General features: G+C 41.1%; 1 protein-coding gene across 2 annotated transcripts; it reads left to right on the top strand.

The window, feature by feature from the left end:
* The first annotated feature begins 310 nt into the window (after positions 1–310).
* Positions 311–5,412, top strand: cdv3 (carnitine deficiency-associated gene expressed in ventricle 3). 2 transcript variants are annotated; one of them, XM_030756695.1, is made up of 5 exons: positions 311–746; positions 1,365–1,441; positions 3,095–3,237; positions 3,525–3,687; positions 4,250–5,412. In XM_030756695.1, the coding sequence occupies exons 1-5, from the start codon at positions 561–563 to the stop codon at positions 4,374–4,376; spliced, it is 696 nt and encodes a 231-aa protein (XP_030612555.1). In that variant the 5' UTR covers positions 311–560; the 3' UTR covers positions 4,377–5,412. The 2 variants fall into 2 exon arrangements, with proteins under 2 accessions (XP_030612555.1, XP_030612556.1); XM_030756696.1 differs by having other exon boundaries at positions 1,368–1,441.
* The last annotated feature ends 7,530 nt before the right edge of the window (positions 5,413–12,942 follow it).

The following is a 12,942-nucleotide window of genomic DNA, read 5'->3' on the forward strand; positions in this document are numbered from 1 at the left end:
AAGACGAGTCAGACAAAATGTCTCCACAGCGATGTGACAAACTCATTGACAGTTACTGCAAATGCTCCGAAGGGTGGCACGACCACTTATTAGATTTGCATTTACTCAGGTTATCTTTGTCTAATATTAAAATTTGTTTGATGACCCGAGACATGCGCAAAGTTGGGCGTTTGTAATCAGTGCGTGGATTGTTTGTGCTGCAGATTGCCTCCTTGCATCTTGGAGTTGGTACCAAGTAGGTGGCGGTAATTCCTCTCGTTGTTAGTGTCAACCACCAAGAAGAAGAAGGAGGAAGCGAGACGAAGTGCTTCCGGTTGATGGTACAGATTTGTCAAATAGCCTGTGCATGGCATGGTTGATAGGATAGCTAACGATTCAGGCAGAGAACCGGAGTGGAGGTTTTTATCGGCTTGTAACAGAAGTTAAACCGTCAGAGGAGTCCAGAGTAACTCCATCTCCCCTGCTCGCTTCACACGCTGTCCTCACTGTCTAAGCGCGGATTTTCACGTTTGTCATTGCTCGGTTGGCTGACTGAGGCTAGTTAACGCTGCTCTTTGAAAATGGCGGATGTACAGACGGAGAAGAGCCTGGACGATTTCTTTGCCAAGCGGGATAAAAAGAAGAAGAAAGAGAAGGGGAAGGGGAAAGAGTCCGCAGCGGGCCCCGCGTCGGCTGCGCTGAAGAAGACCAAGAAGGAGAAGGAGAAATCGGCGAAAAACGAGAACCAGGACGCGCAGATCGATAAGGTAACCGGCGCTGCTCTCCGATAACTTTTTACCTCGCTGCCACACACCGGTGTCCGGTCGGGTTTTGTTTCCAGATTAGAATCGGAGCCTCTGAAAGAGGAACCCGCTTGCTGGCAGCTGTTTTCTAACGCTTTATAAAGTCAGAAGAAACAATGTGTGAGTTTTTTCGGGGGGGGGGGAGAAAACGCCGGCATATGTTTCCCGGTGGCACGAAATTTGCCACGACGCACGTTTTGCGCTTTTCTCACAATCTCAGCATCTACGTGCCATCTGTTAAAGCTATGTCCAGTTATAATGTTAGATGTAAACACTTTAAATCCACGTTATTCACATGTCGGCAGTGGGGGGTGGGGGGGTAGCAGCCATCTCCCCCCCCCCTCTTTGTGTCGTGGTTTTCCAACAAGGCCGAGCCGCTGTTTGTTACAAGTTGTTAGTGGGTCAGCTGCTTTTTGTTATTTAAGAATACCAGGATAGGATCAGGTGACAGAGAAGTTATCTGACTCAACTAAACTGATCTCTACACTGAGACTGTTAGGTGGTGTTTTTTTTTTTGTTGTTGTTGTTTTTTTACTGTAGTTTCACTGTGAGGTACACGGATTTAATGTTTCCTTTGCCTAGGAGGACGAGGAATGGAAAGACTTTGAGCAGAAAGAAGTGGACTACAGTGGGCTTCGACTCCAGGCTTTGCAGATAAGGTGAGCTTAAAACATGTTTGGTTAAGCTGTGCTTCAACACAGTTTGAAGGAGAGAAATCTCCTGTACAGATGTTGTTGGGACAAATTCAGGGTGGGGGTGGGGGCTCCCTTTCTCTTCTACTATAGATTATTTCACAGTTCAAATACAGGTTGACTAAATGACCTCTGTAGAACAAAGGTGTGTCAGTAATTTGTTACTGAGGCACAAACAGCCCAGTGTGATTTTAAATCGTTCAGACATTTAATAATAATCCATCAGTTTATGAACTAGATGTTAAAACTCGGGTATGTCTTAAGAAAATTTCCGTGCAGTTTAAACATTCAGCTGGTCTGATGTTATTACAGAACAATGCTACTGTAGTAAATCCATGAAATCCATCAGCTTATCTCCCTGGGCCTGTACTGAAAACTCACTGGAAACTCATTACCTGCAAATAAAAATGGAAATGTTTTGTTAATTTGCAGAAAACACCCTGTTTCTATAAATAAAAACAAAGAAATCTGTAATTTCTCTGTGATGGATGGATGGAGATCCAAATAACATTTATATCGGTGTAGCATGGCAGGCCTCTGGCTCGGACAAAGTCACCACTTTGGACTAATGTGATGTGATTTGTTCTTAAGGCATCCAGTAGGGGAGGGTTCTGGCCTCCAGGCCGTGTGTTTGTTACACCAGGTGTAGATGTTTTTACTTTTTTTTTTTTTTTTTTTTTTTTTTTTTTTTTGGCATTAACTCTTTTCATTGTCACCATCCTTTGTTTTTAATTATAGCTTCTAGCCTAAATTATTTTCCACAGTAGAAATAATATGAACACTTGAGCAAATGAATAAAATAGCTTAAAATCCAAAAATCATACCCAATTTAGGTTTGACTGCCTCCCCGTTTTATGGTCATGTCCTTCTGCACATCTGGACCTCTTCCAGCCTTCCTGCTATTTTTAGATTGTTCCCTGGAAGTCCTGTTCTGACAGCACTGAACACTGTGTCTCCTTCACTGCGTTAAAACAGCAAATGTTCATCTTCTTTTTCATTTTGGGAAAAGACAACAAAGTCTGGTGAGTAGACTTGGTCCTGCTTCGTAGAACCGGCGTCCAATGCGACACTTTCAGGTTTGGGCATGGCCGACTCTTCCACTGAAGGCGGCAGGTTGGTAGATGAGGTGTGGCTGGAGGTCCAGCTCTCATCACCAGTTACAAAGTTGAACATCAGGTATAAAGATGAATATCAGATCAGTTTGACACAGAAGAGGGTGTTTGCAAGTTGGAGGAAGATGGACCAGAACAGGACTTCCTCAGAGCAATCTAAAAGTATCCTCATCCACAGCACTGAAAGGTGCAGAGGTGCACAATAAAACCACGTTAAAGGCAAAGTAAAACACTAAATACTAAAGCAAACAAGTTTTAATGCTGGTGATGGAAACAAATGGAAGCAGATTGGTTCTGTAGGTGCTTTGGATCGAGGTAAAAGTTGGTTGTGTCTTCCTGTATGACTCCGTAAATGCTTGGAGACCAACAGAAAATAGGTCTGTATCCTAACCTCATACTGCTTAGCCGAGTAACCCTGAAGTTCAGCTTTGATGCAGTCTATTATATCAGCACCAGAGGAGCTCGGCTCATGGTCACCTCTGTTTGACTACCTTCTGGTTGTTTGCAGTGACGAGAAAGAGGAAGAGGAGTACGAGAAGGAGGAGGTCGGTGAGGAGGGAGAGATCATTCTCGTTAGTGGGGATAAAGGTGAAAAAGGTCCCTGGAACAAGTCTGGTGCTGCTGCTGCTGCTCCTCCTCCTGCACCCGTGGGTGAGTAGACCAGCCTAAAAACCACTCTTCTCTGTGTATTTTTTTTCTTACAATCTAGCCTCTAAAAAAAAATGGGGGATTGAATTTGCTTGGATGGGCATAGAGCCTTCAAAAAGTTCATGCTATTAGGATTGTGGGAGAGCCTAAAAAAGTATTTTCCTCTGGTTTTTGAGCCGCACAGTGATTTTGGTTTTGATGTTTTTTATTTCAAAAGCATCAAGTAAACAGTCTAAATGAGCTTTAACACATTAAAAGTGCTTCTTCATGTCTAATTGATGTTCCTACAGAGAATGTAGAGGCCCCTGAGGCGAAGCCCGCCGGTGTATATCGCCCTCCAGGAGCTCGACTTACCACCACCAAACGAGCCCACAACCAGGGCCCTCCCGAGATCTTCAGTGACACGCAGTTCCCCTCCTTACTGGCCACCGCCAAGCATGTGGAGACACGCAAGTAAGTCACATTTGAAGGAAAGCAGTTTGCTGACATTCGGTGATGCTCAGTTCTCTTAAGGTCCCACCACAGTATTTCAGTCAGGTTGAGGTCTGGACTTTGACTGGGCCTTTGTACGACCTTGAGTCTTTTCTTTTTTTTCCCCTCATTCTGTTGTGCTGTGCTTTAGCTGTCAGACGGCCTCACATTTGATTCTAGAATACTTTGGTATACAGAGGAGTTCATGGTCAGCTCAAGGTGTCCGGGTCCTGTGGCTCCAAAAGAACCCAAATTATCACCCCCTCCACCACAGTGCTTGAGGCGTTTATGCTGATATGTTTTGTTTTCGCCAAAAGTGTCACTGTGCATTATGGACAGACATCTCCACTTTGGTCTCAGTCATTGTTGCAGAGGTCTTGTGGTTTGTTCAGTTGCAAACCTAAGCCTTGCTCCCATGTTGTTTTTTTAGGGAGAAGTTTTCCCCTGGCAGCTTTTCAAATCAGGCAAAACTGCTCAGTCCTAAAACCCCCAATCATTCGATCTTTACGTTTGCTGCTGGCCTGACCTGATGTTTGTGTTTCAGGGACAGAGAAATGGAGAAGACCTTTGAAGTTGTGAAACACAGGAACCGTGGCAGAGAGGAGACCAGCGGCGCTTCTATGCAGCACTTGCAGCTCGACAACCAGTACGCCATCCTGGGGGATAAGTAGAGCTGCATCCCTCCGTCCCCTGGCCCCTCCAGCACGGTCCTGCCCAGCCCCTTTGAAGGAAGCTGATCCCAAAGCTGTGTGGACTGCAGTCCTGACTGAGCTCACAGTGCCACCATCGCCACACACAACACACAGCCCCATACATACACAACCACAGCACCTACTGCAGCACATACAGCGGCGCGCCCTTTAAATAGATCCAGTAACACACTTCACATACATTTGGTTGGCAAAACTGAAGGACTGCATCTGAAGGGGCTGAAAGAGGGAACCATCGAAATGGAATTAGGAAATGCACCCAAACGTACGACACTGCAGCAGCAAAACAAAAAAAAAAAAAAAAAAAAAAAAAAGGCGCCGTAGGTGTCCTTTGTGGATTGTACTCAGAGCAGCAGTTGCGTGGCGCAACTTCACTCTGGACTTGCTTTGAGAAAAGCCACAGAGGATTGAAGATGACTTTAGGCAAGATGATTTTACAAACTTATGTGAGAATATCTATATTTTTTTTTTCTTTTCTTGCAAGATTGCTATAACCCAATGGCACGTGGTTATTTTGAGGTGTGTTTTTTTTTGAGTTGCGGTTGGAACTTTGGGAGTGGGGATACTACCTCAGCAGTATAGCTGGTGGTGACCATGTGGACTGAGCTTTTTTTTTTTTTTTTTTTTTTAACCCCCCTACTGTGGTGGAGATGGGAGAGGGAGGAGGGGCAGACACCAACCTCCCCCCCCTCCCCTCTGTGTACAAGCTGATCATCAGGCTCTTTAATTTAGAAACTTGAAGCGTTTTATTTTTCTTTTCTTTTTTTTTTTTTAAATTCACAACGACACTCTGCAGAGAGCAGTGGACAAGAATCGATAGGTTGCAGTCCTCATTTAGGTGTTTCTTTATAAAGTGGCCTTACAGATAGAAAGAAACTGCATTGTCATCTGAGGTGAAGTGTTGTCTCAAAGGCTGTTGCCCGCCTCTGAATCTCACCACTCTGTGAAAAAGGAGAAAAAAAAAAAAAAAAAAAAAATGCAAAAGGAAAAAGAAACTCAAGAATGTAGTGCTGTTTTAGTTTGCCCGATAATTACATCTACTAACAGTCTTTCATATCCACTGTTTGATTCCGCTGCCCTTACTTTTCTCTTTGAGCATCAGAAAGAGCCATTAAAGCTTGTTTCTAATCTGAAACCAGCCTTTTGGTAACAAATCCTTTCCTGTGGTCTTGAGTGATTGGAAACCACTTGATGATGTTTGCTCATTCTGACTGAACAACTTTGATTTTTGAGGCTTTTCTGTTTTCCTCACAGGTAATCAAAAAAAAAAAAAATCGCAGCCCTGTAAAACGGGTAGTTTGCGCAACTCCTTGTCTGTATGCACACTACCACCCGAAACGACAGAGTGCACCCAGTTAATATCACATGGGCTTTATGTTATTAAATATAAAGAACTGGATTTATGTTCTGTGTACGTCCTTTGCATAAATATGTTAGGGGAGCATTGATTCCTGCTGGGACACTCATGGTAATATTTGTGATGAAAAGACCCTCAACACAGGAAAAAAAAAAATAATAATAAAGTGATCCTTGTGAATTTAGTCTTGTCTGAATCTTTGAAGTTGTAAACCCACGGCTTGTATCAACCTGCTGTCCCCTCGATGAATTCCTGTGTTGTCTCATTTTGTCAAAGTTGGCGGGGGTGTTGTGTTTGGACACACAAGTTTCAGCTCTTGGGTAAAAACACATTTTAAGTGACCTAATAAGAAGCATAACAACAAATGAGAGAAACCTTTTATTTCATTTTATTTCTTCCCCCACAGCAGCGTTTTAATGTTTGCTCAGAGACGACAGCGACACCAAGCAGAACAACGGTCGTCTGTCTCTGTGAGGATTCGTGTTTCCATCTCTTCAGGGTCTCTCCACTGCGTCGTCTTTCACTGCTGCTTCTTTTGAGCTGTTGTGATGAACGGCCTATAAAGTACACAGAGACAAAAAAAAAAATCTAAATAAAAGGATTTCAGTTCATTGCCGCACATTCTCGGCTGGCTTGTCAGTGTTACTTCAGGTTAAATGTAGTTGTGAGACATGAAAGCTGTGCTGATGGTGTTTTTACCTCTGTAACATTGTCAACAAGAGGATGCCAGACCATGTGGACGTTGGTTGCATTTGTCTGAAATGTATCCGATTATATTAGTTACAGGCCTTTAAACTCAATCTTGACCCCAAAGTCTAAATAAACGAGTCTACATAAATCATTTTATCCATCATTAGTGTTTATGAATACACATTTAAAGACAAGGAAATTCTAACTGAAATTGCTCTTCGTGTTTATCTCCTGTTTTAAGATCAAATTAATGTGCATCAAATTGTAAATAATGGATAACACTTTTTTCTGTTTCACAATAAAAAAATAATCAAATAGTAACTAAAGTTTTTTTTTTTTTTAACTGTCCCAAAGCCAATCTTTGGAAACTACGTGTGCAGATTTTGTAAAATTTTAACCCATTTCAAGGCTAATGTGTTAAAACACAATTTGTCAAATATGAAATTATAAATATAAATAGCAGTTGTGTTTGTGGTGTTTTACCTCATTGGTTCTTACGGTTGGTGCAGGTGGAAAAGAGAGAGTATTTTCAAGAGGGTGCCACTCGGAAACCTAAAAATAATTATATGTGTGTGTGTGTATATATATATATATATATATATATACAGACACACACACACATATATATATATAGAGAGAGAGAGAGAGAGAGGGAGAGAATTAGTTTGAGGACCAAAAAAGAACGACTTTAAGTTTTAAGATAAATAGTTTGATGCTTCTCTTGCTTTTTTTTTTTTTTTTTTAAACCTACCAAGTTTGTTTTTGCTGGGCCCGGCGCTGTGCCTACTTTGTGCCACTGAAATTAAAACAGATGACACTTGTTTGAATTATATAATTTCTGATGTTTGTTTTTTTTCCACCCCCGTGCTGGAAGGTCATTGACATTTCAAAGCAAACAAAGCAGCAAAATAATGAATCGGTAAATCTCAGAGACTCAGCAGCGGACTGAGGCTCACTCCAGCTGATTCTGGGTGAAAAATATGTTTAAGTCAAACTTGTGTTTAAATCTGGAGTCTAACTCACCTGTTAGTTAAACAACAGTCCTGCAATGATGGAACTACAAATCTAAATATTTAAGTCAGCTATCATGTTCATCATTTAAGTTTCTTCCTTTCAGTAAATCTGTGAAGATCCAGCAGTTCTGATATTTTCTTACCGCGACTGTGAGAATGAATCCCACCAAACAGAGCAGTGTGAGTCCTCGCATCTTGTGTGTAGTCAGCCTCCTGTGTGCACTCAGACCTGTTTTATAATGCAAGTGTTTGTAGGTGGAGACTGTTAGACTTCAGCTCTTGTTCAACATCAAAGTTCATCTTTGTTTGTTAGCAAATGCAAAGTTGCTCACCCTCACAAAGTCTGCTTTATTCTCCAGAAAACACTTCATACTGATTGAATTCAGACTTTCCCACAGCACTGAATCCATCAGATATTTGCTGCCTGCTCCCTCTTTCTTAAGTGTCATGTTTAAACAAACAAGCTCGTTTTATTTGTGATTTTTCAAATAACCAAAATGTAAACCAGCAGTGTTAAAAAGATCAATAACAGCACGGGTCTCAGAACTTTGACGTCCACGTTCTGTCCTCGTGTGCTCAGTTTATTTTGTATTAAAGGTGTTCATTTGTAAAGCACTCAGCAGCTCCCTGTAACACACACGTGTTGTCGTGTCGAGTTAGTTTGTCAGGGACTGTTTTCATTTGTGCTCATTTGGTGTTGAAAAGCATGTTTACAGCAACAGGACAAAGCATGAGTCAAAATAGACCACAGTGCTGATGGTCATGAAGAAAGCAGTGTAACTGTGGCTCACTGGTGTTCATCAGGCCTTGAATAAAACCAGCACAGCCTCAGACTTTGTAAAGTATCATTGTTAGTTTTGTAAATTTATTGTCCCCCAAATAATAAATTCCAGTGTTGGTGTTTTTTTTGTGTGTGTTTGGAGACAAAAATTTCAGCTCTTGGGTGAAAACATTTTAAATGACCTTATAAAAAGCATAATAACAAATGAGAGAAACCTTCAGTTTTTTTTTTTTGTTTTTTTTTTTCCCCACAATTTTAATGTTTGCTCAGAGACGACAGCGACACCAAGCAGAACAACGGTCGTCTGTCTCTGTGAGGATTCACGTTTCCATCTCTTCAGGGTCTCTCCACTGCGTCGTCTTTCACTGCTGCTTCCATTGAGTTGTTGTGATGGGCCTATAAAGTACACAGAGACAAAAAAAATAAATAAAAAATCTAAATAAAAGGATTTCACTTCCTAGCCGCACATTCTCGGCTGGGTTGTCAATGTTACTTCAGAGTACCTGTAGTTGTGAGACATTATGAATGCTGTGCTGATGGTGATTTACCTCTGTATCATTTCCAACAGGTGAACGAGTAGAACTAGTTCCAAGAGGATGCCAGACCCCGTGGACGTGGGTTACATTTGTCTGAAATGTATTGGATTAAATTAGTTACAGGCCAGCTGGGATAGGCTCCAACCCCCCCGTGACCCTGAACAGGATGAGCGGAAGCGAATGGATGGATGGATGATGGATGGATGGATAGTTAAAGGTCTTTAAACTCAATCTTGACCCCAAAGTATAAATCAGGGATCCTCAAATCCAGGCCTCAAAGTCCAGTGTCCTGCAGGTTTTAGATGTGTCTCTGCTTCAACACACCTGAGTCAAATATAGAAGTCATTAGCAGGACTCTGGAGAACTTGACTGCATACTGAGGAGGTAATTCAGCCATTTGATTCAGGCGTGTTGGATCAGGGACACATCTAAAACCTGCAGGACACCGGACCTCAAGGCCTGGATTTGAGGATCCCTGGTCTAAATAAAATAGTCTACATCTGTCTGCAGTTCAGGGTCTGTCCCATCTGCCACGGGGCACTTTGGGTAGATCACCAGTCTATGTAGACTACCATTCACCCTCACACCTACAGCCAATTTACAATCACCAGTTAACCTAACGAGCATGCCTCAGGGGGCGGGGGGATGGGCTGGAGTACCTTTGGTAATTATGTCTATTAAAGAACACATGAAATTATAAGACATTCTAAAACTGCATCACAAATAATGGATTTAGTTAATCAACAATCTTAAAATCTGCACAATATGAAATGAAATATTTATGTACGCTACCACTTGTTATAAATGCAGTTGTTTTACCTCCGTATTATTTCCGGCAGCTGGTCGAGTAGAATTACTTTCAAGAGGATGCCAGACTCCGTCGAGGTTTTTTGCGTTTGTCTGAAATGTATTGGATTAAATTAGTTACAGGCCCAGTGTCTAGATAAAACAATCTACACAAATAATTTTAGACATTTTCTCTGCATCGTTATGGGGTCTGTACCTTACAACTTAAAGCGCCTTGAAGTGACTGTTATTGCTATTTGGTGCTACATAAATAAAATTGAATTGAATCATCGGCGTATATGAGGACACGTTTAAAAACAAGGCAATTCTAACTCGAATTACTCTCCATGTTCCTGTTTTAAGGTCAAATGTCTGTATTGCTCAAGTTATTATCCTCAAATGTGAGCTTTATTTTGCTCCCGAGTGGCAAAAGACCGATAATAAATATTATACAATAGACTGTGGATTCAAACCCTGGACCTGCTGTGGGGCTAGAGTGCTAACCACTAAACCATCATGCATGATATGTTTTGTAATCTTTTAAAACCAGTTTTAAAACGCATACGCACATACATATATATAAAAATGTATTTATTCATACAAAAATGATCAAAACCTTTTTTTTTGTAGCTACCTTGGGTGTTGCTGCTGTGCCTTCTTGATACAACTAAAAATGAAATAGATGACACTTATATAGAATAATACTATAAAAATCCAAAGTTCAGTGCTGAAAGTTTTTATTTTTGCCTTTTTTTTCCACCCCCGTGCTGGAAGGTCATTGACATTTCAAAGCAAACAAAGCAGCAAAATAATGAATCGGTAAATCTCAGACACTCGGCAGCGGACTGAGGCTCACTCCGCCAGATTCTGGGTGAAAAAATATGTTTAAGTCAAACTTGTGTTTAAATCTGGAGTCTAACTCACCTGTTAGTTGAACAACAGTCCTGCAATGATGGAACTACAAATCTAAATATTTATGTCAGCTATCATGTTCATCATTTAAGTTTCTTCCTTTCAGTAAATCTGTGAAGATCCAGCAGTTCTGATATTTTCTTACCGCGACTGTGAGAATGAATCCCACCAAACAGAGCAGTGTGAGTCCTCGCATCTTGTGTGTAGTCAGCCTCCTGTGTGCACTCAGACCTGTTTTATAATGCAAGTGTTTGCAGGTCGTGACTGTTAGACATCAGCTCTTGTTTAACATCAAAGTTCATCTTTGTTTGTTAGCAAATGCGAAATTGCTCACCCTCACAAAGTCTGCTTTATTCTCCAGAAAACACTTCGTACTGATTTAATGCAGACTTTCCCACAGCACTGAATCTAACAGAGATATTTGTGATTTTTAAACTAACAATTAAAATGCCCGGTTGGTTCAGTGGAAGAGCAGGCGACCGTGCATACCGCGAGGCAAAGTGCAGGCAGTGCAGGTTCGAGTCCCGACCTGCCGCTCTTTGCCGCGTGTCCTCCCCATCTTTCCTCCAACCTTCCTGTCTCTCTACACTGTCAAATAAAGCTGTTATGGCCAAATATATATATAAAATACCAAAGTGCCAGCAGTTCCTATGCAAGACAGAGTGCAGCTTTAATTTAAAGTTCACTATAACTTCTTTATGTTTTATAATGGTAAATAACGACACCTCTTTCTTCTGTGTCTGTTTATATCATTATTATCTATCCATCAGGGGAGCTGGAGCCTATCACAGCTGACATAGGGTGAGATCTACACTTTATTAATTCAGTATATTCACATATATATACACACATACAGGCCAGTGAGGGGCTGGAGCCTATGCCAGCTGATATAGGGGGGCAGGGCACTCACTCTCACACCTATGGGCAATTTAGAGTGGCCAATTAACCTAACCTCAGTAACTGCATGTCTTTGGACTGTGGGAGGAAACAGGAGTACCCGGAGGAAACCCACACAGACACAGGGAGAACATGCAAACTTCACACAGCGAGAGGTCTGGACCAAGGTGGAATCGAACCCAGACCTTCTAGAAGAAGGTCTAGCTGTGAGGCAGGAGTGATAACCACCGGGCTGCAGTTTACTTAAATTTAATTAAAAAAAAAAACAAAAAAACTTTAACATGTTCTTTTTTCTTTCTGGAGACTGAAAAATGAAAGTGAATATGTAAGTAATGCAGACCAAAAAGGGTCAAAGATTGAATATGACCAACAGTTTTGACCTCTCTGTGCACCTGTTTGCTGATGTGTACTTGAACTGTGTAAAAAAAAAAAGACAAACATGGACAGAAACATAACCTGCAAACCTGGGAACAGTCTCATAGCTCAAAGACATTTCATTAAATTTACACCCTTGCAAACACTAACAGTGAAAAAATGATTTTGTTCAGTTTTGTTTTGCTCGTGTTAGATGCTGTACTTGGGTGACTTTTTAATTGTGCTGGGTTGTACTGACCCGTATAGTATTAGGTGCAACTTATACATATAAGACTAGACTGGACAAGACAGTAGTTTTAATTTAAGGCAGACAAACTTAAAGGGGACATATGCAAAATCCACTTTTTTTTTTAGCCCTTAACTACTTTATTTTATGCCTCTTTAACTTGTCTTTGAAGATATTAAAAATCTGTTCTGACATGTCTAAGCAAACAAAGCAGCAAAAGAATGAATCAGTAAATCTCAGAGACTCAGCAGCAGCCTGAGACACTGTCTGGCTGATTCTGTGTGAGATACAAAGGTTTCTGATGTGGGAGGTTTTTCTCATGTGGTAGAAGAGCCCCTCACAAAGTCTGCTTTATTCAAGAAAACACGAATTTGATTCAGACTTTTCCACAGCAGTAAATCGTTTTTGAATTGTTGCTGCCTGCTCTCTCTTTTTAAGTGTCAGTGTTTTGTGTGTTTGGCAGATAAATTGTGGAAAGTTTCAGCTCTGAAAAACCCACATTTTAAACAATCCCATACAAAGCACAGTAACAAATATTAATTAAATAATAACTTTTTTCGTAAACAGGCTTTTAATGTTTGTTCAGAGATGACAGAGACACCGGCAGAATAACGGTCGTCCATCTCTGTGAGGATTCGTGTTTCCATCTTGTTAGGGTCTCTCCACTGCGTCTTCTTTCACCGTTGCCTCCGCTGAAATGTTGTGATGAACGGCCTATTAAGTACACAGAGAAAAAAAACCCATCTAATCAGGGGGTGGGTTACTTTTTTCTGAAATGTGTTGGATTATATTAGTTACAGATCTTTAATTTCAATCATTCCCCCAACATCTAGTTAAAATACGATCCACACAAATATATTTATACATCATATAAGAATACACAATTGTTGCTCTCCATGGTTACCGCCTCTTTTAAGGTCAAAGTGACAGACATCTGTCTGGGATGTGGAGTGG

Source organism: Archocentrus centrarchus, chromosome 20 (assembly GCF_007364275.1).
Source record: "Archocentrus centrarchus isolate MPI-CPG fArcCen1 chromosome 20, fArcCen1, whole genome shotgun sequence".
In the NCBI taxonomy this organism is placed as follows: Eukaryota; Metazoa; Chordata; class Actinopteri; order Cichliformes; family Cichlidae; genus Archocentrus; species Archocentrus centrarchus.

Bases quoted from the DNA above. Each gene is read 5' to 3' on its own strand.
- cdv3 (XM_030756695.1), top strand. From the start codon at position 561: ATGGCGGATGTACAGACGGAGAAGAGCCTGGACGATTTCTTTGCCAAG. The intron at 747-1,364 runs GTAACCGGCGCT...TCCTTTGCCTAG, and splicing joins AGGACGCGCAGATCGATAAG to GAGGACGAGGAATGGAAAGA. The intron at 1,442-3,094 runs GTGAGCTTAAAA...GGTTGTTTGCAG, and splicing joins CTCCAGGCTTTGCAGATAAG to TGACGAGAAAGAGGAAGAGG.